This window comes from Podarcis melisellensis (genome assembly GCF_964234715.1).
Source record: "Podarcis melisellensis genome assembly, chromosome: 8".
In the NCBI taxonomy this organism is placed as follows: Eukaryota; Metazoa; Chordata; class Lepidosauria; order Squamata; family Lacertidae; genus Podarcis; species Podarcis melisellensis.
Genome location: NC_138540.1, coordinates 66,222,863 through 66,248,211, shown reverse-complemented (window position 1 = coordinate 66,248,211; position 25,349 = coordinate 66,222,863). Strand labels below are relative to the sequence as shown.

General features: G+C 47.0%; 1 protein-coding gene across 1 annotated transcript in view; it reads left to right on the top strand.

Moving 5' to 3' along the window:
* LOC309375155 (digestive cysteine proteinase 1-like) overlaps positions 1-25,124 on the top strand; it is a 32,107-nt gene extending 6,983 nt beyond the window's left edge. Inside the window, exons 2-11 of the mRNA XM_081920695.1 lie at positions 1,232-1,291; positions 8,678-8,770; positions 10,980-11,152; positions 13,984-14,227; positions 16,437-16,632; positions 18,633-18,826; positions 19,700-19,791; positions 21,119-21,280; positions 21,981-22,170; positions 23,723-25,124. Of these exons, the coding sequence (XP_081776821.1) occupies positions 1,232-1,291; positions 8,678-8,770; positions 10,980-11,152; positions 13,984-14,227; positions 16,437-16,632; positions 18,633-18,826; positions 19,700-19,791; positions 21,119-21,280; positions 21,981-22,170; positions 23,723-23,910 (1,592 nt within the window). The 3' untranslated portion in view covers positions 23,911-25,124. The remainder of the gene's footprint in view (positions 1-1,231; positions 1,292-8,677; positions 8,771-10,979; positions 11,153-13,983; positions 14,228-16,436; positions 16,633-18,632; positions 18,827-19,699; positions 19,792-21,118; positions 21,281-21,980; positions 22,171-23,722) is intronic.
* The last annotated feature ends 225 nt before the right edge of the window (positions 25,125-25,349 follow it).

The following is a 25,349-nucleotide window of genomic DNA, read 5'->3' as shown; positions in this document are numbered from 1 at the left end:
CTATTTGCTGCATTTTAATCAAATCACAATGGGATGCGGATGGCACTGTGGGTTAAACCACAGAGCCTAGGACTTGCTGATCAGAAGGTCGGCAGTTCGAATCCCCGCAATGGGGTGAGCTCCCGTTGCTCGGACCCTGCTCCTGCCAACCTAGCAGTTCGAAAGCACTTCAAAGTGCAAGTAGATAAATAGGTACCGCTCCGGTGGGAAGGTAAACTGCGGTTCCGTGCGCTGCTCTGGTTTGCCAGAAGCGGCTTAGTCATGCTGGCCACATGACCCGGAAGTGGTACGCCAGCTCCCTCGGCCAATAAAGCGAGATGAGCGCCGCAACCCCAGAATCAGCCATGACTGGACCTAATGGTCAGGGGTACCTTTACCTTTACCTAATCAAATCGCAATCTTAAAAACTGTATTCTTGCAAATCCTTTCATCCAAAAGTCAACATTGATTGATTGATTCTACAGCATTTATACTCTTTAGTCAAAAATTATATTGGAGAGGCTTACAAAGATCAACTCTACGATGGTCTCTGACCTCCAGTTCATAATCTAAAACTAAATGACACACAAGGAAAAAGGAGGAAGAGGGAGGAGAAGAAGAAAGCTCTAGCTCCAAAAGTTACAACTGATGTCAGTAGTGGGGCTGGCTGCCTTGCCCTTGATAAAGATCAGTCCCTCCTCTGAAGCAGTTGCAGGAGCAGAGCTGGTGACAGTGTCTAGGGCTGGAGAGTAGAAACACAGTCTTCTAAGTATGAGCAGAATGAAGAGGTGTGTGTCCTAAAAAAATTACTTAAGAGCAGCCAAATTACCCTTCGGAGAACTCGCCCAGCAATTCATGCTGTAAAGCTGTCATTGGTTGGCTTGTGAATATCTGTGAGTCCATGAAATGCCCAGTGCCAACTAAAAATATTAAGACTTAACATTTGTATTAGCACGTTCAAATGTTGAATGTGTTTCATATGCATTCTCTAGTTGTAATCCTCACAAAAGCCCCAAACAATAAATTGGCATGGGTAGTATTATCCCCATATTGCAGATGTGGGAAGTGAGGATAACTGAGAGGGTAAAAGCCACATGGTAAGTTCCTGACAGAGACAAAATTCAAACAAGGGCCTTCTGGTTTTTGTAGCTCAGTTCAGGGACATTTTCTCCACAATGGGCATCCTTTGTTCAATCGCTCTACATCACCATTGTGAGGTATTCAATGCTACCATTTTTTTTTCTTATTTCAGGAAATGGGTGTGCTCATTCAAGGATAACCCCTGATTTTGGAGACCTGTACCACGTCAAAGGTAAGCGTCACTCGGTATGGCTTTTCAGAGGCAGGTGGCACAAACACATGCATGCACATGCAGTGGACTGGTTCTTCCTGCTTTTGACCAAAATGCCTGGTTTGGGCAACTTTGCTATATATCTAGCCAATAAAAATAATAATAATAAATAATTTTTTATTTATATCCCGCCCGCCCCAGCCGAAGCCGGGCTCAGGGCGGCTAACAACAATAAAATAATAAAGGTAAAGTAAAGGTACCCCTGCCCGTACGGGCCAGTCTTGACAGACTCTGGGGTTGTGCGCCCATCTCACTTAAGAGGCCAGGGGCCAGCGCTGTCCGGAGACACTTCCGGGTCACGTGGCCAGTGTGACATCGCTGCTCTGGCGAGCCAGAGCTGCACACGGAAACGCCGTTTACCTTCCCGCTGGTAAGCGGTCCCTATTTATCTACTTGCACCCGGAGGTGCTTTCGAACTGCTAGGTTGGCAGGCGCTGGGACCGAGCAGCGGAAGCGCACCCCGCAGCAGGGATTCGAACCGCCGACCTTTCAATCAGCAAGTCCTAGGCGCTGAGGCTTTAACCCACAGCACCACCTGTGTCCCGATACAACATTCTAAATTCTAAAATAATACAACATTCTAAAATCATTTCATTATAAAATTAATTCAAATCAAATTAATGGCAACCATTGGGCTAGAGTTCTGTGAAGATTGCCAAAGGAGGGAGTCAGGCTGTGCCCTAGTCAAGCTCCTAAGCTGCTTTCTGATGTCACTTTTCCCTTCAGTGGATGGCCATTGTTCCTGTGCAGAAAACTAGTTGATGTAGGAACATAGGAAACCAAGTCAGACCAATGACTGCACTGGCTGGCAGCAGCTCTCCAGAGCTTCAGAGAGGGGCCTCCCCAAGCCCTTCTTGGAGTTGTTGGGGATTGAACCCGGGACCTTCTGTATACATAAGCTATGACCTTTCCCCCAAAATGTGCAGGTAGAGACACTGAATCAATCTTGAACCACGCTTGTGTCTCTTATGGCTGTGGTTGTGCAGCGGGTGCAGGCGTCCCTTCATGAGCAGTAGAAGTTGCATCTGGAATTGTGCAAAGTATCCTAAGTTTAGCTGAGAATTAGTGGATCCTTTATTATTGCCAGCCTCCATTTTGGAATACAGTGGTACCTCAGGTTAAGTACTTAATTTGTTCCAGAGGTCCATACTTAACCTGAAACTGTTCTTAACCTGAAGCAGCACTTTAGCTAATGGGGCCTCCTGCTGCTCCGCACCGCTGGAGCACGATTTCTGTTCTCATCCTGAAGCAAAGTTCTTAACCTGAAGCACTATTTCTGGGTTAGCGGAGTCTGTAACCTGAAGCGTATGTAACCTGAGGTACCACTGTATAGGGACCACACTGGAAAATAATATGTGGGGCTTCCTAAGAGTTCTGAGCTATGGGAAATCTCTAGGTTGGCAACAGCCTGTTCATAGACACCCTAGTTTTGGACATGTTTCTGCATTAAAATCGAAGGACCCACAAATTGCCCATCATTCTTTGCTTGCAAGAGCGGCAGTGCACAAAGCCTTCTGGTCCTGCTCAGGAAGCATGAAGTAACCAAGGTTGAGGAATCTGTTGTTGGGCTGCAGCTCCCGTCTGCCCCAGTCAGTGTGGCAAATGACCAGCTATGATGAAAGTTGTAGTCCAACAACATCTGGAGGACCACAAGTTCCACATTCCTGAAGTAAACAAACTAGTTATTTATTGCTCATTATGCAGTCAGAGACAGTTGGGAGGAGTCACTAATGTTAGAAATTGCAGCATTAGGTAAACTTTAGCAGAGGGGCCACTACTACCAGGTAAACCATGATGCTCCGTTTTTTTGGAATGCCTTATGCCCAATGCTGCCATCTCATTAATGTTTCTTTCATATTGCTACACATTTTAACCTGCTTGCATTAAGAGCTTCTAGTTAGCGCCCTTGCATATCCCAGCGAGTGTCCCGGAAATGCATGTTTGCACCATTGCTGACTCGGTGGGAAGCTAAACCTAGAGGGTAATCTGCATCTTCTCCTGAGCCAAATGATAAGGGTGGGGATTTCTGTGGAATCCAATCTTTCCTCGTTCCTCCTGCCTCAATTTAGCCCCTTCCTGTATAACCTGAACAAGTATGTGTAAAGCTTCCTGAGATACTCTGAGGCAAGTAGGTCTCCCATTATTAAGCTCTCCTTCCAGGAATATAATTTAGCTGGTGATGAAACCTGACAGGCAGCTCTAATGCAAAACCTAGATTCAGCAAAATTAAAAGGATTGTGCTTGAATGTGTTAGTCACTTCTCCTGGGAATCTGGTGAAATAGCTCTTCCTAACTGTTCCAGGGACACACATGAGAATGCTTATGCTTGTAGCTGACAGTCATGCTAGACACAACATTTTTCACATATTAAAAGGTAAAGGGACCCCTGACCATTGGGTCCAGTTGTGACCGACTCTGGGGTTGCGGCGCCCATCTCACTTTATTGTCCGAGGGAGCCGGGTAACAGCTTCCGGGTCATGTGGCCAGCATGACTAAGCCGCTTCTGGAGAACCAGAGGAGCGCACAGAAACGCCGTTTACCTTCCCGCTGGAGCGGTACCTATTTATCTACTTGCACTTTGACGTGCTTTCGAACTGCTAGGTTGGCAGGAGCAAGGACCGAGCAACGGGAGCTCACCCCATTGCGGGGATTCGAACCACGGACCTTCTGATCAGCAAGTACTAGGCTCTGTGGTTTAACCCACAGTTCCACCCGGCAGTATGCAGTCAATTTTTGCTTAAAGTAGCTCAGTAGTAGACCATCTGTTTTGCATGCAGAAGATCCACAACATTTCCAGGAAGGGCTAGGAATGTCCCCTCTCTGAAACCCTGGAGAACTGCTGCCGGAAAGTGGAAACTGCATTCCCCCAACCTTGTGCCCTTCAGAACTTTTTAGACTCCTACTCCCATAAGCCCTAGCCAGCATGACTAGGGATGTCACGGATGATGGGAGTTGTAGTCCAAAACATCTGGCGGACACCCAGTTGGAGAAGGCTAGTGTAGAAAATAACAGACAGATAGATAGATGATAGATAGATAGATAGATAGATAGATAGATAGATAGATAGATAGATCACCACTTGTTCTACTAAGCAAAGAGAACCAGATTAGAAGTAGTAGTAGTAGTAATAATAATAATAATAATAATAATAATAATAATAATAATAATACATGAAAATGGTAGATGTGGATTAAATGGAAGGGAAATACTGTATGGGACGTCATGTTGATGAGGATGGCACTACGTGCAAAACTTGCATGCATAAATGGCATCAAGTCCACAATGAAAACCAAGGAAGAAGAATTGTTCTGCCTTAGGCAGAGATGTATCCGACAGCGGAATGTGTCACTAGCACACTTTCGTTGTTAAGTTTCCTGTTTCCAGTGGGTGTCATTTATTGCCTTGTTTTTAAATCTATATTTTAATTTGTTCTAGAAACACTTCGTTGGCTGCTGTTTAACAACCATTAAAATATTTGAGCAGTGACACTGAAAAGGCCACAGTGCCTTCTGATTGCCAAATTGGCGGCAGCTGTATGTAATTCTACCTACCGGCCGATACACAGATATGTCCCCAAATGCTTCCCAAAATCTTTTTCCTTTTGCAAGCTGTGGAAGTCATTGTACAATTGTGCTTTTCATGAAAAAAATACGTAGCTTAGGTGAATTGTACCTTCCCCACCCATGCCACACCCAGTAATGTTTTGGAATGCAGCTCCCCACAGTCCATGATGGAAATTGTAGTCCGAAACACCTGGAGGGCACCAGGTTGGCATAGATGGGGCATAGCAGGATGTACACACACAAAAAGAACAACTCTGTGACTCTCCCGTGGAAGTGTGGAAACTCAGCTACAATTCTTCTTGGCAGCTTCAGGCAGAAGTACAATGACTGGGTTGTGCCAAGGTGTGTCCTTATTTTGCCCAGTATAATTCTTTTGATAGGAACAGTAGGCAAGCTGCCATTCCCGCCCCCTCCTGCAATCATTTCGGAAATATCTAATGTCGTGTTCTTCAGTTTTGGGTCCCTACCCAGGTGTGGTTGGACTACGATTCCCATCATCCTTGACCATTGGCTAAGCTGGATGAAGGGAGTTGTAGTCAAACCACATCAGGGGACTCAAGGCTGAAGAGCACAGATCTAACACCGTTTGGTCTTGTTCATGCTAGCCAAGGTTTCCCAAACTCCAGCTAGCAGAACCAGTGGTCAGGGATGATGGGAATTGTAGTCCAAAAACAGCTGGAGACCCAAGTTTGAGGAACCCAGTGCTAGCCAAAGAATGATGATAGTATAAAGTTTTTCAGTGGGTTAAGTGGATATTTTAACCTGGGTCTAGTAATAGGCGAGCTGAAGTAAAGTTACGATAGCAAGTGTGGCATTTCATCAGATTAATCCAGACTTTCCCAACCTGATGCCCTCCAGATGTTTGGGACTCCATCTCCCATCAGCCTCAGCGTCTGGGGTTGTGGAAAGTCAATATTAATTTATCCAGGGTGTGAGTATGATGGAGGGATGGGAAACCTGTGGCCCTCCAGATGTTGTTGGACTCTGACCCCCATCAGCCCCAGCCAGCACAGACAGTGGTCCAGGGATCATGGGAGTTGTAGTCAACTAACAGGAGAACCGCAGGCTTCTCACTGTGTCCTTTCTTAAGCCTGTCTCCAGGCAGATCAATCCCACCCATGTTGCTGGAGAAGCAGCTGTTTCATCACGACAAATGTTGTGCTTTGCAAAAAGAGGAACTGCAAAATATTTCCCAAAAACATCATCACACCGTAAAAAAAAAGTCTTTGTATATCTCAGCAACATTTCCTGTATGCCAGATGCTGGACACAAAGGTGTGGAAGGTTGTCTTCATGCCCCGCTTATGAGTTTAGCAGCATCTATCTGACTGTCTGCTGCTGGAAACAGAATACTGGACCTTAGTCCGGGCCAAAATATTCATTGTCTTTGAAATGCATTTGCGTCCCTGAAATGTCTCCCATCAACTTCTAGTTAAAGCTGGCATGCAGGGGGTTGGTGCTGCACTTGGGCCTCCCCACCTTGGCTCCACGTTGTAGGTCACCCAAATACAAGGAAATACTGAGCCCAACAAAACTGGCATCTCACCTGTCTGCTTGAACAAAAGGACACTGGGAAACATGGGGAAGAGATGCTGTGAGTTGGCCAGTGTGATTTAAAGCGATGTACAGTCTGTCTCAAATCCAGCGAGACAAATCTTTACCTTCTTGTGAATTTCAACTTGGCAAACAAGTTGTTTATTGCCGTGACTTGCAGAAACTGTGTTAAGCAAAACTTTGCATTGATTTCTCAACTTCCATTTGAATTTGCAGCTCGGAAGAACAATAGAGTTTAAAGCTTTCGAAATGCCTTTTAAAATCTCAGCGCTGACAAAGCCCTTGGGCAAATGTTTGCTCAACCTAGTGCCCTCTGGATGTTTTGGACTATAGTTCCCATCAGTCCCAGTGAGCACTACTGGGTGACTCATTCACACACACACACACACACACACACACACACACACACACACACACAGAGAGAGACACCCAGCCATCCTCTGCTCCTTTCCAGAGCATAATTCCTTCTTCACATGTTCATTTTATTTCCATATTTAATTTAGCAAGATTTATATAGTGCTGAGTTGATAAAAACTTCTAATATAAAATAATAATATAAAATATTATCTGTAAATTATTTATTGAAAAATACCAAACATTTAAAAAATCAGCATGCAGTTAAAATATAAATAAAATAAGCAGTGCTAAAACAAATATACATAATAAAACTACATATGAACATTTAATGTCTGGGTTAGCTCGCCCAACAAAGTTTTTTTGCAGGGGCTGAAAACAGAAAATCAAAGACTCCTGCCTAAAATAAATGGGCAGGGGGTTCTAAACTGTAAGTGCTGCTACACTGAGGGATCGCTTCCTTTCAAGTGTGACATAAACGTTACTATATATTGCACTTGTAAAAGTTCCAGTTCTGCAGACTGAATCATTTAAGTAGGTTAAGGCAGCCAATGGTCCTAAGTTCTTGAGAGCTTTCTATACTAATAACACAAACTCCTTGCATTTGACCTGGTAACAAATCAGCATCCTCTGAGTAGGGGTGTAGCCAGGATTTTTGTTGGGGGGGAGGCAGCATTCCCCACTGTGTCAGTGCTATGATCATTGCAGCCAGGAAGGAAAAAGCACTTAAGGGTGTAAAGTTGGGGGGGGCAGTGAGAGGTGAGGCCTGGGAAGAGTTCTGAGGGCCACATGGAGAGGGCTGGGGGGGTGGTAATGATTTTTGCCATCCCTAAGGTTGTCAGAGTGATTCAGCTAGACAGGCCTTCAGCAGGACTTGTCTGTTTCAGCCCACAAGAATGACAAATTAAATGCATTCCACAAACATTAAGATTTCAGGCACTCTGAGCAATCTTTCCAATGAAATGAGAGTCACACTGCTTTCACAATGAGAGAGAATTGGAGCCAGTGCAGTCATGGTGACGTTTGGCACTTTACAGTATCCCCCCTCCCCCCTTAACAACTTCAGTCTTCCATTCAGGTGTGCCCTCCATTTAACAACATGGGCAAAACTAGATAAGAGTCAGACAATTTTCCACAGTGGAATTTTCCCCCGTGTGCCCCATTTTCCTTTGGGAAATTAGCCACTTCACACACATACATTACTGGTTGTATCCAGCTACAATGAGCGAATAACAGTTGCAAATACAATATTATGAGGCAAGCTAGGAAGTTGACAAGGGACGCGGGTGGCGCTGTTGGTTAAACCACAAAGCCTAGGACTTGCCGATCAGAAGGTCAGCGGTTTGAATCCCCACAACGGGGTGAGCTCCCATTGCTCGGTCCCTGCTCCTGCCCACCTAGCAGTTTGAAAGCACGTCAAAGTGCAAGTAGATAAATAGGTACCACTCCGGTGGGAAGGTAAATGGTGTTTCCGTGCGTTGCTCTGGTTCACCAGAAGCGGCTTAGTCACGCTGGCCACATGACCCAGAAGCTGTACGCCGGCTCCCTCGGCCAATAAAGCGAGATGAGCGCCGCAACCCCCGAGTCAGTCCCTTTACCTTTACCTAGGAAGTTTTCAAAGGTTCCCTGTGTGTTTTAGAGTCCTTGAAAATCAGGGGAGCTTCCGTAAATACAGGGGGGGGGGGAAATCCCAAGCTACATAGAACATTGATCTGGTTGCCCACTATAAATCCATCTCTGTCACAGCAACAACTACGGAGACATTGAAGCATACCTTGTGGATGTGAGCGTAATCATGTGAGGTTACTTAATATGCAGGCAGCCAAAAAGTCCTTCCTCTGAGTCCCTCACCTGGAAACTCTCATTGTGTCCTGTAGGAGTCATCAACCTCCCTTATGCCGAAATCGAAGAGCCCTTTGAAGCCTGGTACAACCTTACGGGGAACAAGAGTCGCATCGAGTACTACGACGGTAAGAAGCCGTAGAGAAGGCAGTGGGGTGGGAAGGAGATGCCAAATGCTCTTGGGTCTGGTATGGGAGACCTCATGCTCCCAAATAATGCGATGGAAATGGAGAAGAGGAGGCGCTGCAGATGTCACCTTGAGCACCTTGCAGGAAAGGTAGGATGTAAATGCAGTAATAATACAAGGCAGAAGTGGGTTTCTGCAGTGGAGGAGAAAGTTCCCAGCAGATATCCCAGACCAAACAAGATGAGACGATGGAATAGGGACAACATGGTTGGGTGTCAGCCAAGGAGTGCACTGGACCTGCTCATCCTCTTCACCAAGGCAACCTTCTCGGCTGCTACTGCCTGCTGGCTCATTGGTCCTCTGCCTGGCTAGCAAGCAACTGGTAGCAGTCATAAGGAGGAAGGACAGCAGCAGCCTGATATTGTGGCAGGGAGGAGGAAGTAGACTCAAGGAAGGAGGGAGGCCATGCGGGGTGAGGGGCATCTTGTCCAAGGACCCTGCAAAACCTGGAGCTGATGCTTCAATGGAGGCCCCCCTTCTAGCTCTTTAATGACAGTAGCAATAAGCATAGGAAACTCCCTTACACCAAGTCAGACCACTGGTCCATTTGGCTCAGCGATGTCTACACCAGGAATGGGAAATTCCGGCCTGCAGGTCAGTCTTGCCCCGAAGACGTTTTCCCCAAACCACAACCCACCTGTCCTTCACCATTGTCACTGGTGTTGCATGCTGACGAGTGAGTGAACAGGGTTCAATCCTGCACTGGCCGCACAGTCCTGCTCCCAACAATAAACAGGGCCACACAGCGCAGGCAGCAGGATTTGATCACAGGATTATAGCGTCGGAAGTGATACCAAAGGCCACCTAGCCCAGCGCCCCCGTGATGCAAGAATCACGGCTGAAGAATCGCTGGCAGCTAATGCACAGAGATTAAAGATCGGAGCAAGATCTAAATGAGATCCAGGATTTATAGTGGAGGGGGGAGATTCTCAAAAGGGTTTTTGCAAGTCTCCTCTCTGTTCCTTTTGAAGTCCCTCCCCATTTCCCTTCTAAGTCCTCGATCTTAGAGCAGGGTGGGGAGGCTCACAAAGTCTCCATCCCTGTTTTAAGGGATACCTTTTGAATTTAAGCAGCAGCCTCCAGTGTTGTTAAACTGGAAATGATCTCCCCACTCCCCTAGTGGCCTTTGATTATGCTGAGGCTGCAAGCCTTAAATTAATTAAATAGTTGGAATGCTCACCTCAACATTTAGTTGTTAATGGGGGGGGGCAGATTTAAAAGGTGTGTCTGCAGCCGAAGATAATCTTTGCTTGCTTGCTTGCTTGCTGTTGAATTAAATTTATTTACTATTATTAAAGAGAGTCGTTCATTTGAGTGAGTTGGTCATGTTTATTTAAAGTGTAAGCTCTCCTGCTTCCTTCAGGACCTCAGACCTCTTACTTGCTTCTTGGCATTCTGCAAATGCATTCACGTTTGCTTTAATTTACATTTCTGAATTTATTTACATTTGATTTGATTGAAAGCTAAGCTAAAAAAAAATAATTTAGCATGCAGTCAGTGGGCAGCTGTAGCCTGTACAACCCGTACTGAATTGTGAGCACAGGATACTCCCGTGATCTTCCTCATTCAGATTGGCCCACGTCACATGCTTGCTCTTCCAAATATTTTGACTCATTCCTAAAACATTCCTGATCTTCTTATTGGCTCTTTCAAGAACCCTCAAAGTGATTTGCAACAATAAAAAGCAACACAGGCTGTGTATACACCATACATTTAAAGCATCTGTCCCCCCCTCCCCCCAAAAAAGAATCCTGGGAGCTGTAGTTTGCTAAGGGTGCTGGGAATCATAAGGGTAAACTGCAGTTCCCATGATTCTTTCAGGGCAGTCTTCTTTAAAATGTGTGTGTGTGTGTGGAGCAACAATAAAAGAGGGCTTTCAAACCACATTAGAAAGACAGGGTTAACATGCATGTGGGACCCTGGCACTGTCAGACACTCCCACCCCTTTAGTGCCTTCCAACCCCTCCCCTGCCCCTTTCTGGCTTGTGTACTTTGGTGAGCGGGGTGGGGTTGCTTGCTAGATCTCTGATTATTAGCACATGTCTACAGGGGCCATCTGCCTGCACAAGGATGGGCTCTTACTGCCTACAGTATTTGTATTTCCTCTCCTTTATGGCTGTTGCCGGTTTCTCCCCTTGCTTCTGCTGCAGGCCAAGTGGTGACCTTGCAGCTTGGGAGCACGAAGCCCTATGGCACCATGTTTAAGCTCACCCCGCAAACCACGGAGGACGTCGTGAATGCCGAGAAGTGCTTCCAGCTGAACGGCACCAAAGATGGACCTGTGAAACCGCAAGGCGTCTTTCCCAGTTTTAAAGGCTTCAAGGTGAGCAAGCGGAACTCAGCAGTCAAATGTTTAGGGTTGAACTGAAGAGCAGGTGGCCTTATAATATATCCTCCCCTTGTGGTCGACCCTGCTTGGTATTGTCTGCACTAAAGCACTGAGCCTCTTGGGCTTGCCGATCGGAAGGTCGGCAGTTCGAATCCGTGCAGTGGTATGAGCTCCTGTTGCTCAGTCCCAGCTCCTGCCAACTAGCAGTTCGAAAGCACACCAGTTCAAGTAGATAAATAAGTACCACTGCGAAGGGAAGGTAAACAGCGTTTCCATGCGCTCTGGCACTCGTCACAGTGTCCCGTTGCACCAGAAGCAGTTTTGTCATGCTGGCCACATGACCTGGAAAGCTGTCTGTGGACAAACGCCAGCTCCCTCGACCTGAAACAAGATGAGCTCCACACCCTATAGTCGTCTTTGACTGGACTCAACCATCCAGGGGTCCTTTACCTTTTACCTTTGCCTTTGTCTGCACTGATTGGCAGTGGATCTCCAGGATTTCAACCTCAGAGATGCTGAGGATTGAACCTGGGTCCTTTGGCAGGCAAAGCAGTCTGAGCTAAGACCCTTCCCCACTTGGATCTGGGACACCTGCTATGGAGTGATTCTGTCACCTTTGCCTGCTGGGTGCTTAGCCTTAGTTGCCTGTCAATAAACACGACATACCTTTCAGGTCGCTCATTGGTAATAACATTAATAATAATAATTTTATTTATATCCCACTCATCTGGCTGGGTTTGCGCATATATAAAAACACAACAAGACATCAAACATATCCTATACAAGCAACAAACAAACCAATAAATCAATAGAAACCAATAATAACAGTTTATAGTTACACCCAAATTAAAATAACCACCAACCCCAACTAAACATTTAACCAACCCCAACCCCCACCAGACAAAAGCAAAACAGAGGAAGCAAAATTAGAACTGTTTAAAACATTGTAAAACTAGGGTTGCCATGTTCTTCTTGGTGAAAGTTGTTGAGCTTTTTAGGAGTCTTTTAGCTGTTTTCAGGGTGAGTGTGAGCCTCGCCCCCTAGGCCAGGTGGACATAGGACTTGCAGGAGGAAGCGCTCTTCTTTCCAGCACACATTAGAAGGTGCAACATACGTGGAGATCATAGGGCTGGTTGCAAGCAGCTGAGACTTGCAGCTGGGGCAAGGGCATCGGCTCTGGGATTTGTAGTCCAAAGTGTTAAGGAGGGTGCTAGATTAGGAGAGGCTGTGATAGAGCTCTGCCACAGAGCTATGGTCCTTTCCTCAAAGTCTCTTCCAAGCCCAGTCTCCCACGGCGTAGGAATTAGGTGCAGAGGAAGCTGCCTTTTTAGACCCAAGGTTAATCCGGATCAGTATTGCCTACACCAACTGGCCATGGCTTCCCAGGGTTCTAGGAAGGGGACCTTCCCAGGCCTACCTGGGATTCAAACCTAGTAGTTTCTGCTATGTACTCTGCCTTATATCAGCATCGGACTCCTTGTCCTTTGGTCCATGCAAAAATTTGCCACTTGATTCCTTATTAAGTGGAGATGCCAGGGATTGAACCCAGGACCTTCTGCATGCAAGGCAGGTGCTCTGCCACTGAGCTGTAGCTCCTCTCCAGTTCATCAGCCTACCTGTCTACATCTGCTTCAGAGGCTACTGTGCTTGCAGGGAGACCCACCAGCTTCAGATATCACTTGACATTTCAGCCCCTTCCGTTTCTGACAGGGCTCAAGAGAGCTGCTCCTGTCGAAAGAGGGTGGCAGGTCCTCAGGCAGCTTGGTTCAGTGATTCAGCCACTTGCCATAAGCTGCTCTGGCATGTGCCAAGCTTCCAGGACGAATGCAAAATAGGCTTCGCCCAGATGAAGTTCCTTGATAATCGTGAAAAGTTGTTCCATGGTGGCTGTTAAAAGTGGCACTCGTTGCAGGGAAGATGTGTTTGATGACAAGCTGTAACTTGACTTTTGCCAAGCTGCTGCCCTGAATAGTGAAGTCAGTGTGTGTGTGTCTGTGCGTCCGTGTGTGTGCATGTGTGACTTTGCTTTAGTTGGAAGACTTAAAAAACAGAGAGGCAGATGGGGAGCTCTAGGCCAGGCATAGGCGAACTCGGCCCTCCAGATGTTTTGGGACTACATCTCCCATCATCCCTAGCCAACAGGACCAGTAGTCAGGGATGATGGGAGTTGTAGTCCCAAAACATCTGGAGGGCCGAGTTTGCCTATGCCTGCTCTACAACAAGAGGAGTCCGTGTGATGCCCTCCTGCTGTTGCCTGGCTACTGCAACCATCTGCCCCAAGCCACTCTGGGGGCCTTTTTTGGCTGAAAAGTGGGGTAAAAATGCTGCAAGCAAGCAAGCAAGCATCATTCAATAGATGCAGCTTGCAAGTGAACTCCAGTATTACACAGTGGACGCTGGCAACCTGTCCAGCTTAATTGGTAGGCTATTTATTTGGAGGCTATGGGAGACTAGAGCAGGGGGAACCAAACTAGCTTTTGGGACTATAACTCCTGTCATCCCAGGCCAGAGCTGGTGGTCCCAATGAGAATTGTAGTCCAGCAATATATGGAGGGCACCATATTGGCCACCTTTGGAGGAGCCATAAGAGAGCTAGATAGACCAGAATGATGACTTCGGGTTGCATCCAGCTATGTTCTGCTCCGAATGGACATACTAAAAAGAATAATCCCCATTAAAGTCAATGGGTTGTTTGCCGTGCGTGTCCCACTCAGAGTAGACCCATTGGAATTGATGGATAGGGCTAACTTAAGTTTATGAACTGGTAGGACTCGCATTGGATTACAGCCCTTTTCATGCCTGCCCTTTCCATTGCTCCTCCCCAGCCCATAAGGGAAGAATACTACAAAGGCAAATACTGCACCGTGTGGCAGAACATCTCTTACGGGGGCAAGAAGAAGAATATCTACACCATGTGGGTCACCAACAGCAGCTGCGGTGTGTCGCCTGTGCACTACGAGATGAAGGGCTTCAACACTTTGCTGGGGTCCCACTATGACAAGTATGAAATAGATTACACCGACTTCTCCAACAGCTTCCCAGCTTCCGTCTTCAACCTGAAGCCGAATGGTGAGTACGAGATTAATCTTCCGCACCCTTCCTCCAAGTAGCTCAGGGTGATCTCGCTCACAGCGGCAAAACAACTTATCTGGGTTTATCTTGCTCAACAACTTTGTAAGGCGGGCTAGTCCACGTGTGCTCTCAAGCAGGTCCGCATCTTTGCAATGGATCTTTTGCCTGAGTTTGACATGTTAGCCTCTGCACTGCAGGGGTGAGGAATCCCGGGGCTCTTTGCCTGTTGTTGGACTCCATCTCCCATCAGCCCCAGCCAGCATGGCCCAATTGTCAGGGAAGGTGGGAGTTGTAGTCAAATGGCACACGGAGGGCTGCAAGTTCCCTGTTCATTTCTGCTTTGCAGCTTCTCTCTTGTGTTTTCTGTGGCTTGGTTGGCATTCCACAAAGTGCACCCCTCACAGAGCTGCTGTTCCAAGCACTCTTAGCAAACTATAGCTCCCGGGATTCTTTGGAGGAAGTCTTGTGCTTTAAACATGTTCTAAATGTGTTCTTTAATTGTACGGTGCGGATGTGATCTAACTGGTTGGAGCACTTTGTGGAATGCCAACCAAACCACAACAAACACAAGGGCAACAAAGTATGAAATAGTTCTGTAGCACAAGATCTGGCAGAACGTTGTGGTGTGTGTGTGTGTATCTAGTCCTTAAGACAAGATATTCTGTCCCAAATCCTCCCTAGCAGGCACCCACCCTATTCTTTCCTGAAAAGAGTAAACTACTGTGATTTCTTCACCTTCGTGTTGAGCTTATTTCTTTGCTGAACCTTCCGGGTCCAGTTGGAATATTCTGAGCTGGTTTTGCAGAACACATTAAAAGCGTAGTTTTAAACCCCCATCCTGCCACTGCTCCTGCTGATGAGACAAGCCAGAATATGGCCTGTTGCATCATTCGAATTTGGGCTGGTTTGTTTCTCTCCAGACAAACCACAAGTGGGAGCCAAGGTGTGTTTATGGCTTACCACATGTGGTTTATTTGGGGGAAAACAAACCATGCACCTGGGTTTTTGTATAACACAACAAGCCGGATTCTGGCTCAATCGGGTTGCTGTGCGGGAGGAGCGTCGTGGGAACTTTTACTGTGCAGCAGCTCACTGCTCATTCACAGGAAACCATAGTTCATCTTAAACTATGGTTGGTGCTGCAGGAGCCAATGTCGTGTGTTTGGGATGCTGTTGGACTACAACTCACACTGACCGCTGGCCATGCTGCTGGGACTGGGAGTCCAGAGACGATTAGAAGTCACCACATTGGCTACCCTTGGTTTTAATGCAAGAGTCAACCTGAGGGCCCCGTTCCCATGTGGGCTGCCTTCCTAGGGCTGCATAACAAGTGGTAGATGTGGCCAGACACACACCACTCCCAATCCAGACAAGCAAGAGGTATAACAAGAGGTATAAGCAGGGCCAGTGAAGGGTTTGGCCTGGGGGCATGGCTGGGCAGAGTCCCGAGGAACAATCAGAAAAGCCCCAGGAGCTCCAATCAGTCCCCAGGCTTGACGTTCCTCAACTGGACCTCTGTTTCCATGTGTCAGCTAAATCAGCCTCTCCATAGTCAGACCTTCTACCTGCTTGTCTGTTAGGAGAATAGATGGGACAATAACTGATTGATCTGTTTGAGCGCCACAATTTAAGAAGGATATTGACAAGTTGGAACGTGTGCAGAGGAGGGCGACCAAGATGATCAAGGGTCTGGAAACCAAGCCTTATGTGGAATGGCTGAGGGAGTTGGGTATGTTTAGCCTAGAACAGAGGAGATTGAGGGGAGATAACGATGGCCATCTTCAAATATCTTAAGGGCTATCACATGGAAGATGGAGCAAGCTTTTTTTCCCCTGATCTGGAGGGTAGGAAGCCAGTGGCTTCAAGTTACAAGAAGGGAGGTTCTTACTAAACACCAGGAACATCTTTCTGACGGTAAGAGCTGTTCAGCAGTGGAACAGTCTTCCTTGTGGGGTTGTGGACTCCCCTTCAATGGAGGTTTTTCAGCACAGGCTGGGTGGCCACCTGCCATGGATGCTTTAGTTGAAATCCCTGCTTATTTTATTTTGTGAATGTTCTAAATAGTTGTTTTTAACTCTTTATAATTTTATCATTGTATTCTCTTTGTGTATTCTGCTTTGAGGATTTTATTTATTTCTTTACAATCAAGCAGTGTATACTTATTAGGAAATAAATAAATAAATCTGCCGGGTTGTTTTCTCCCTAGAAACAAAACTATGCGATGAACTGCCCGGCGACTCCTCAGAGCATCACATCATGGCAAACCCCATGGCAGATTTTGTGGGGGGAGAAGAGGACCGAGCCCATCAAGTGTTCCACCAATACAGAAAACGGTTTGGAAAGACCTACGACGATGAACGGGAGATGGAACACAGGAAGCACACCTTCACCCACAACATGAGGTCATTGGTTGTATTTGAATTTATTTTTTTTCATCCTGTCCTTCAGCCAAAAAAAAGGGCTCTGGGAGCCACAAGAAGATGGTCCCTGACCTCAGGTTTACAATCTAAAAGGCACAGCACAAAAGGGAAAAGGGACTGGGAGGGGAGAGGGGGGAAGCAATCTTAGGAGGTACAGTAGTTGCATTATTTTGATAATGACTACCTAGGATAGAGGGACGGGGGTGGCGCTGTGGGTTAAACCACAGAGCTTAGGGCTTGCCAATCAGAAGGTCGGCAGTTCAATCCCTGCGAAGGGATGAGCTCCGGTTGCTTGGTCCCTGCTCTTGCCAACCTAGTAGTTCGAAAGCACGTCAAAGTGCAAGTAGATAAATAGGTACCGCTCCTGCAGGAAGGTAAATGGTGTTTCCGTGCGCTGCTCTGGTTCGCCAGAAGTGGCTTAGTCATGCTGGCCACATGACCCGGAAACTGTACGCTGGCTCCCTCGGCCAATAAAGCGAGATGAGCGCCACAACCCCAGAGTCGGCCACGACTGGACCTAATGGTCAGAGGTCCCCTTACCTTACCTTACCTAGGACTGAAATATTTGAAGAGGAGGAGCTAGATATTGGTGGCTTTTCAAGCAGAGCTAATGGAGAAGTGCTGTCATCCCATCTCACCTTTACTGATGGAGTATATTATAAAAAGGAGTAATTATGAAACAGGTGGTGGCTGTGCTGTCAGAGTCAAAGCATGGGATCTGAAATCTTGCACCAATATATTTAGATCTGGCTCTGGTTCCTGGAGGTGAGGGGAAGGAACATAGGGAGATGCTCTATACCAAGTCACACCAGTGCTCACACCATTGCTGTCAACACTGACTGGCAGCAATGGTTGCTGACTTGCCAGTTGAAGACCAGTGGGTTAGAGAGCCAATAGGAACACGGGAAACTTCCTTGAGCTGAGTCAGACCATTGGTCCATCTAGCTGAGTATTGTCAGCACTGACTGGCAGCAGCTCTCTGTGGTTTCAGGCAGAGAACATTTTCACCCTTACCTGAAGACACTGGCAATTGGACCTGGGACCTTCTGCACACAAAGCAGATTTTCTACCAATGAGCGACAGCCGATCCTCAAGGGGAAGTGTGTACTCTTGCATATGCATGGAGGCACACGTGGCTTTTTGATGATAATATTGACGTGACTGTAGCTACGCTTGTCTGAGGCTACCTTGTTGTTTTTAAATCTGTTCAACATAATAAAATTCATTTTAAATCCCAGTATCCCAGCCTGTGCTGAGCCCTGCCACTTAACACATGTTTTGGGGCTTAAGCTTTGCTGAAATCAAGACCCAGATCATTTGGGGCTCTTCCTCGAGGCTGGGGCCCCTCTGCTCAGTTGCTTCCCTGCATTTTGACCTAGGCTTTGGCACTGTGCTCTGAAGCAGCTTTTGTTTAATACATTTATATACTTCCCTTCGGTGCCAGTTTATCAGGACGATTTACAACCGGGGACAAAGCACATCATTGTAACAGAAACGTACTGAAACTGTGATGAAAACAGCAGAATAAAAAGCAGCCTAAACCAAGTATCAAAACACCACACTAAAAAAATTCTCATCTGCTGTCGAAAGCCTGGAACATTGTAAAAGACTTGATATGTGCCCTGGACGTTGAAAACAGTGCTATGCCACTTTAAAGAGTCATGAGCTTCCCCCAAAGAATCCTTGGAAGGGTAATATGTTGCTGAGATTTCTTTCCTCGTGGGGCTGCAATTCCCAGAATTCCCTGGGAAGAGGGACTGACTGTTAAACCACTCTGAGAACTATAGCTCTGTGAGGCGAATTTGGCCATACCAAATTTCTACTTTGGCTTTATCCCTGTACTTCCAAGAACCATGTGTTAGTGTTCAAGGAACCTTTAACCCCAAGAGGGTTAGGGGAGGACAACAACAAGCCTGAGCCGCCCCCTGCCCAGCCCAGCCCTTTCTCCTCCAGCTTTCCCATTCTTTCTGCCCCCCCCCCAGGTTTGTCCATTCCAAGAACCGGGCCAACCTCTCCTACAAGCTGGCGCTGAACCACTTGGCGGACCTCACCCAGGACGAGATAGCTGTGATGAGAGGCAAGCTCAAGACCACAGCACCAAACAATGGGATGCCTTTCCCTGAGGAGATGTACGTGGGCCTAATCCTGCCAGAGAGCTTGGACTGGCGGCTTTATGGTAAGTGGTGTTGGAAGGCAATCCTGTGTAGGCAAGGAACTAATAAGAAGGGGATTATAGAGTCGTGCCATTGGTCCATCAAGTTCAATACTGTCTACATTGACTGGCAGCAGCTTTTTAGGATTTCAGGCTGGTCTCTCTCCCAGCCCTACCTGGAGATGCTGAGGACTGAACCTGGGACCGTCTGCATGCAAGGCGGATGCTATATCTCTGAGCTATAGGCGCCAATTGTTGTAAGCAATTGTGGTCCTAAGCCTTGGGAAATGCAGAGGAGAGCAATAGAATCTTCTGATGTTTTTTATTTTTGCCTGAAAAGCAGCTGTGGAGACTCTGAAACTCGACTGGAGAAGAGGGCATTAGTCCCCTCCCAGCCAAATGCAGATATTCCAATATACATACAGGTATTCCTCTGTTTGCCCTAAGGGCTCATCCATACTTTTTGCTTTGTCCTAGGAAAACCTGCTCTGTAATGCTGAATTGGAGCAAACCTCAGTAGGGTTTTCTTTGGACTGATGTTTGCTCCGATTTAGCATTAAAGAGTGGCTTTTCCTGGGAGACAGCGCAAAGGCAGAACCATTCCCACACATGCCTAGAATGAATGGACAAGTGGGAAACCTCTTTGATCTGTACTTTCTAGGCATGGGGCAAGCAGAAATTTCCCCAGCACTACTGCTCCACTCAAATGTGGCCCCTCCCTGTCCCCCAGTTGGTTTTAATTAAAAATGAAAACAGAATTAACTCTCGAATGGCGCATCCTTGAAGTTACACACCTCTGCTGCTCCACATCCAAAAGGAGTGATGTTGCAGTAGCTTGATGGCGACGGAAATGGTTGTGCAGGTGGATCTCAACTCTTTTCTGCTTGTCCCTTCCAGGTGCAGTGACTCCAGTTAAGGACCAGGCTGTGTGTGGCTCCTGCTGGAGTTTCTCCAGCACTGGAGCCCTCGAAGGGGCTCTCTTCCTCAAGGTAAGAGCTCACCTAAGTCTTACCAGGGAATTTCCTTTCAACTAATTTGGAAGGTGTTGGGGAACTCAGCGAATGGATGCTACACAGGTCCAAGCTGTTCACATTCCTGAGAAAAGTATTTATTCTATTATTTTCCCCAGCCACTCTGGGTGGTTAAAAACTTCCCGATACAGGGCTGCCTTCAGATGTCTCCTAAAAGTTGTGTAGTTCTTCATCTCCTTGACATCTGAAGGGAGGACGTTCCACAGGGAGAGCTACCCAGGAGGTGTGTCATTTCTGCTTCCCAGGAGACATGATGGGGAGGTTGGTGCGGTGCACAGGCATGCTGATGGAAATAATGCTGTGATTCTGCTGGTGCACTTACACTGCACTGAGCTCCCCACCACCTCCCTCCTGGTAAGCAGTGGCAACGTCTATTTTAATATTTCATTTAGTACATTTAATTTCCCACTTCTATTCAGTAGGGGGAGCACAGAGCAGGGATACAAAAAGGCATCATTTTCCATTCCACATTGTAGCTATTGCATGCAGCTCTGCTTCCATTCCGCCACAGTTCATCTTTCACCACAACTTCACCTCACTGCCCACTGTGGCAAAATTGCAAAGTTGGCTATATAAATTACACTGTCATTTCATTCTTCCACTCTGTTTTTTTCAGTGCTAAGGAAACACAATGCAAGGGGTTTTTTTGGCAGTGGGGAGGGGGGGGGAAGCTTAATTGATGCATAATCATTTGTGGACTGAAAGCACCAACAGTGAATGCCAATAATTTTTTCTGGATTGATTTTCATTCTGAACATGGGTCAAATTCCTTTGGAATTTTCCAACACCCCAGGTTAGTGGTCTCCAATCCAGATACAGGCCAGTGACAAAGCTGCTCAGCTTCAGCAAAGAAACGGCCCTATTTTCCACATTATGAATGTAACTTTGCTTCAGCAGTAAAATATGTTATTAATGTTTCTTTTCAAAAGGAAATGTTGCATGTGTGCTATCCTGACATTTACGGTTTAGCACAGCGTGGCTAAGCAGGTACAGTGGTACCTGTTTTTGAACGTCTCTATTGACGAACATTTCAGAACTCAAACGCCATAAACCCAGAAATAAACGCTTCCGTTTTTTAACGTGCCTCGGAAGTCGAGTGGCTTCCACTGAGTGTATTCTCAATTTTCTCTGTTAAATTTGCAGACTGCCCTTTGTGCCTCAGTTTTCGGACGTTTCAGAACTTGAACGGTCTTCCAGAATAGATTATGTCCGAAAACCCAAGGTACCACTGTAACAGTTTCCTCTCAACCAAGACTGACATTTTGCTTCTCTCCTGTTTCCCCAGACTGGGCAGCTCATCCCTCTGTCTCAGCAAATCCTCATTGACTGCTCTTGGGGCTTTGGGAACTATGCCTGTGACGGTGGCGAGGAGTTTCAGGCGTTCGAGTGGGTCCTGAAGCACGGCGGCATTGCCAGCACAGAGTCCTATGGCCCATACAAAGGCCAGGTGAGAGAAGTCAAACCAGAATTAGTTTACTAATAAGCCATTTATTACACAACAGCTCCCAGGATTCTTTGGTGGAAGCTGTGACTGTTTCAAGTGGCGTCATAGTGCTTTGAATGTGAATATCCAAGAATCTTGAGAAGGAAAGTCTGCCAATCTCAGAGGGTGAGATTATGCCCACTGACTCCATCCTTGGCTGCACGTTCATGTGAAAGAGGGGTGGGCATCTATACTGATGCTGTGCATTGGAGAGCATGTGTCCGGCAGGCACACTGGCGTCTGAAGACTTCGCCAGGAGGTGGAAACTCCAGCACTCCACACAAATGTGTTTCTTGAGCATGATAGCATTTGTATGTGCCGCATCACTATGTACATCATATGTATGCCAGTCTTGACTGCGCATAGGGTGGCAGGCAATGAGGTAAGGCGGAGATATGCATGGGCATAGAAGGCTGTGGTTTGCACAGTGTGCTGTGAACTGGTTGCCCAGCAGCAGTGTCCCCAGCCCTCCAGCTAAACTGATCTAGCCCAGACTAGAGGGGCAGATCAGTGAAGACTCCAGACTGCACATGGAGAAAGAAATGTCTTCAGAAAGCTTTTAGAAACTCCTGGACAACAATGATGGTTAATGAAACGATGAGTGAAATCTTGGGGTTTTCTTTTTGGGTTTCATCCCCACCTGGGTGATTCTTCTCTCTTTCAGAATGGCTACTGCCATAGCAACGACACTCAGCTTGTGGGCAAACTCAAAGGCTACGTCAATGTCACCTCTGGGAACCATACTGCTCTGAAAGCTGCCATCTACAAGCATGGCCCCGTGTCTGTCAGCATCGACGCCTCCCACCGAAGCTTTTCCTTCTATTCCAACGGTGTCTACTACGAGCCCAAGTGTGGTGAGTCCCAGCCTATGAGATTGTGGCAGAAAACTGTAAATTAGGGCGGGGAATCTCTTCTAGCCTGCGGGCCACATTTTCTCTTGCTTGTGGGTAATCTTCCAGGGGCCGTAGGCTAGGGGTGAACAAAGCCAGAGGCAAAACAGGGTAGAGCAGTGGGTGTGAATCCTACCCTTATGCAGTAGGCTATATTCCCACCTGAACTACACCTCTCCATCCTGGCAAACGAGTCCTTGTCAAAGTTACACCCTCAAGGAGGAAGTGGAGCAGAGCTGGTGAGGAGTGTGGCTTGGTGTGGGGTAGGCTGTGGCCTAGGGGAAGCCCCCCCCCCCGAGCCAAATAGAGAGGCCCATAGGGCTGCATTTGTCCCCTAGGCTCAAGGATCCCCACTACCTGCTGTAAATAAAGTTGCACTTCCTGCGATGCATCTCAAGAGCACTTGGCATAACCTGCACATCATCCCACATGGCTCTTTGAGATACGGTAAACTCCTCCATGCTTTGTATGGTGAAATTGGAAGCTAATGCCTCCCCGGGTTATGGTCTGAAGGCATGTGAGGCTACTGAAACAAATGTCCCAGGTCTAGGTCTGGTCAGTGCTTGGATATGAGTGATCACCTGGGTACCGCACGTAAGACGTCTTGGGTTCTATAATGGAAGAAATGCAAGGCAGTAGATAAATACATCGATACTGATTTCCACTGCAACGTCCTCTGTGCTATCTGCACAGACATCAGCCCTATGCAATTCGGAGCGAGGCCGTGGATATCTGGATGGTCACTTTGAAAACAGGATGCTAAACTAGATCGGCCTTGGCAGGGATCTCCTGTCCTCTTGATTGCTGTGGCAAGCTGGAGCACCACCCACATAGATCTAAAAGTTTCGGGTGCCTACCCACTCACTAAGAGATCTACTTGTGGGAAAGTTCTGCACCCTGCTGCTTTCAAAGGGGAGTTGAGGTCCAGCAATGCACATCAGCTGCAGCCAACAGGGCCAGTGGTTGAGGGTGACTGACATTGTAGTCTAGCAGTGTTGGCAAGTCAATAGCCTCTTTACCTCTGAGGTAGAGGATGGTGTCACATGGCAGCCTGGCTGATGATAATCATCGCTTACAGAAAGTGTGCACAATGGTTGTTACTGCAAATCATCAGCTGGTTATAATTACGCCTTTTGGCAAGCACTGCCAATACCTTTGCATATCTCATTCATCGTCCCGACCCAACCTAGGAGGCAGGTCATTATCACAATCCCATTTTGCATATGGTATTTGGGATGAGGAAGAATGCAAATGGGTCACTCAAGGTAACCCAGTAAGTAGCTTTCTCTCTTCCTGGTCCCACTCTTAGGGTCTGGATCCTTGTGGGTAATCCTGAGTTCTAATATGGTGAGAGGAAAACGATCTCCCTTTTCTGCAGGAGGCCATTGCACATGAGGAACTGAACTCTCAATCTTCAGCAGTACATTTGGGTGGCAGCCATGCTCCTGTGCTCTTTTCCATTATCCCACTTGTTACAAAGCTTGATTCTTTTATTTTATTTTTAATCCATTTTTAGGAAACAAACGAGGCCAGCTGGATCATGCGGTCCTAGCTGTAGGTTACGGTGTCCTCCAAGGCGAACTCTACTGGCTTGTGAAGAACTCCTGGTCCACCTACTGGGGAAATGATGGCTACATCCTCATGTCTATGAAAGACAACAACTGTGGAGTTGCCACTGATGCCACATTCCCAATCATGGCATAACCCGACCTTGCCTTGGGAAGCTCCTTCAGGGAATCTCAGAGCTGATACTGTCCAAATATATATTTTGCTCTCAATCAGGACCACCACCCCACATACGCCCAAAACTCCTAAACATCCCTAACACAGTATTTGTTTTTGTGTGCTGAAATCTTTAGCCACAGGGCTGGAAGAGTTTTGGGGTTGTTGTTGTTGTTGTTGTATTTTTGTTGTTTAAAAAAAAGCCTAATCTCAACTATATTGGAAGCTATTTCATGAAGGCTTTTCCCCACCCTGAGAAGCAGGGTCTAAATACTACCCTGGATAAATAAAACCACAAAGTCCAGTCATCTTATAGGGATCGCCCTGTTGGAACAAAAATAACTTCTGCACCTTCTTCCAATATTTTTGAGAGTCCGAATCCTCCTTGTGCTTGCTTCTTGAACAGGCCCTTCATCACCCAGTCTCTTCTTATCCTCCATGCCTCCAATTCCTTAAACCCACTACAGTCATACCTTGGAAGTCGAATGGAATCCATTCTGGAAGTCTGTTCAACTTCCAAAACATTCGGAAACCAAAGCACAGCTTCTGATTGGCTGCAGAAAGCTCCTGCAGCCAATCGGAAGCCCCGTTGGACATTTGGGTTCCAAAAATAGTCACTTCTGTGTTTGTGGTGTTCGGGAGCCAAAATGTTTGACTTGCAAGGCCTTCGGGATTCAAGGTACGACTGTAATAAGAATTATAGAAGCTGTTTTCTTGGGTGTTTGCTGTCCCCTCACCATGAACCCGTTTCCAAAGCTTTTACAAAAACCACTGTACAAACCACAGCACAATGTATTACGGTGCCAGGCCTGGAAATTTGCAAGTGGGTGGGGAATTCCTTAAGGCCATGCACAAGCCAAGGAGCTATGTCCTTGTGGGCCTTAGGTCAGGGAGGTGGAACGTGTGCCCTTCCAGATGTTGGTAGACTACAACTCCCATCATCCCTGAGCAGCCACCATGCTTGCTGGAGCTGATGGGAGTTGTTGTCCCAATACCACCTGGAGCTCAGCAGCTCCTCATCCCCACTTCCTGGAGTGCAGGATTCTTTTTACATGAAAGGTGATATACAGCAGTTGTAGAAGGATGGTTGATCAACTATGGCTTTGTCAAAGCTCCATTCTCAGGTGTTCCCTCCTCTTCTGCATCAGTTGCTATGGCTCTTCCCAAGTGAGCCAATTAAAAATATGTACATACCATGTGTCTTTGTCTTATTACTTCTCACAATGCACTTGGCACAGCGTTGAAGCAACATCAGGAAGACCAAGCCAGTGAATAAAGGGGGGGAGGTTGGAGTTTCGCTTCCTGAAACTGGAGCTTACATCTCCTTGAGGAGTTGTGGGAGATCCTTATTCCCTCAGCTTTATAGTCTGAAATACGTGACACCCAAAGAAAAAGGGATAGGGAGGGAGCGAGAAAAGCAG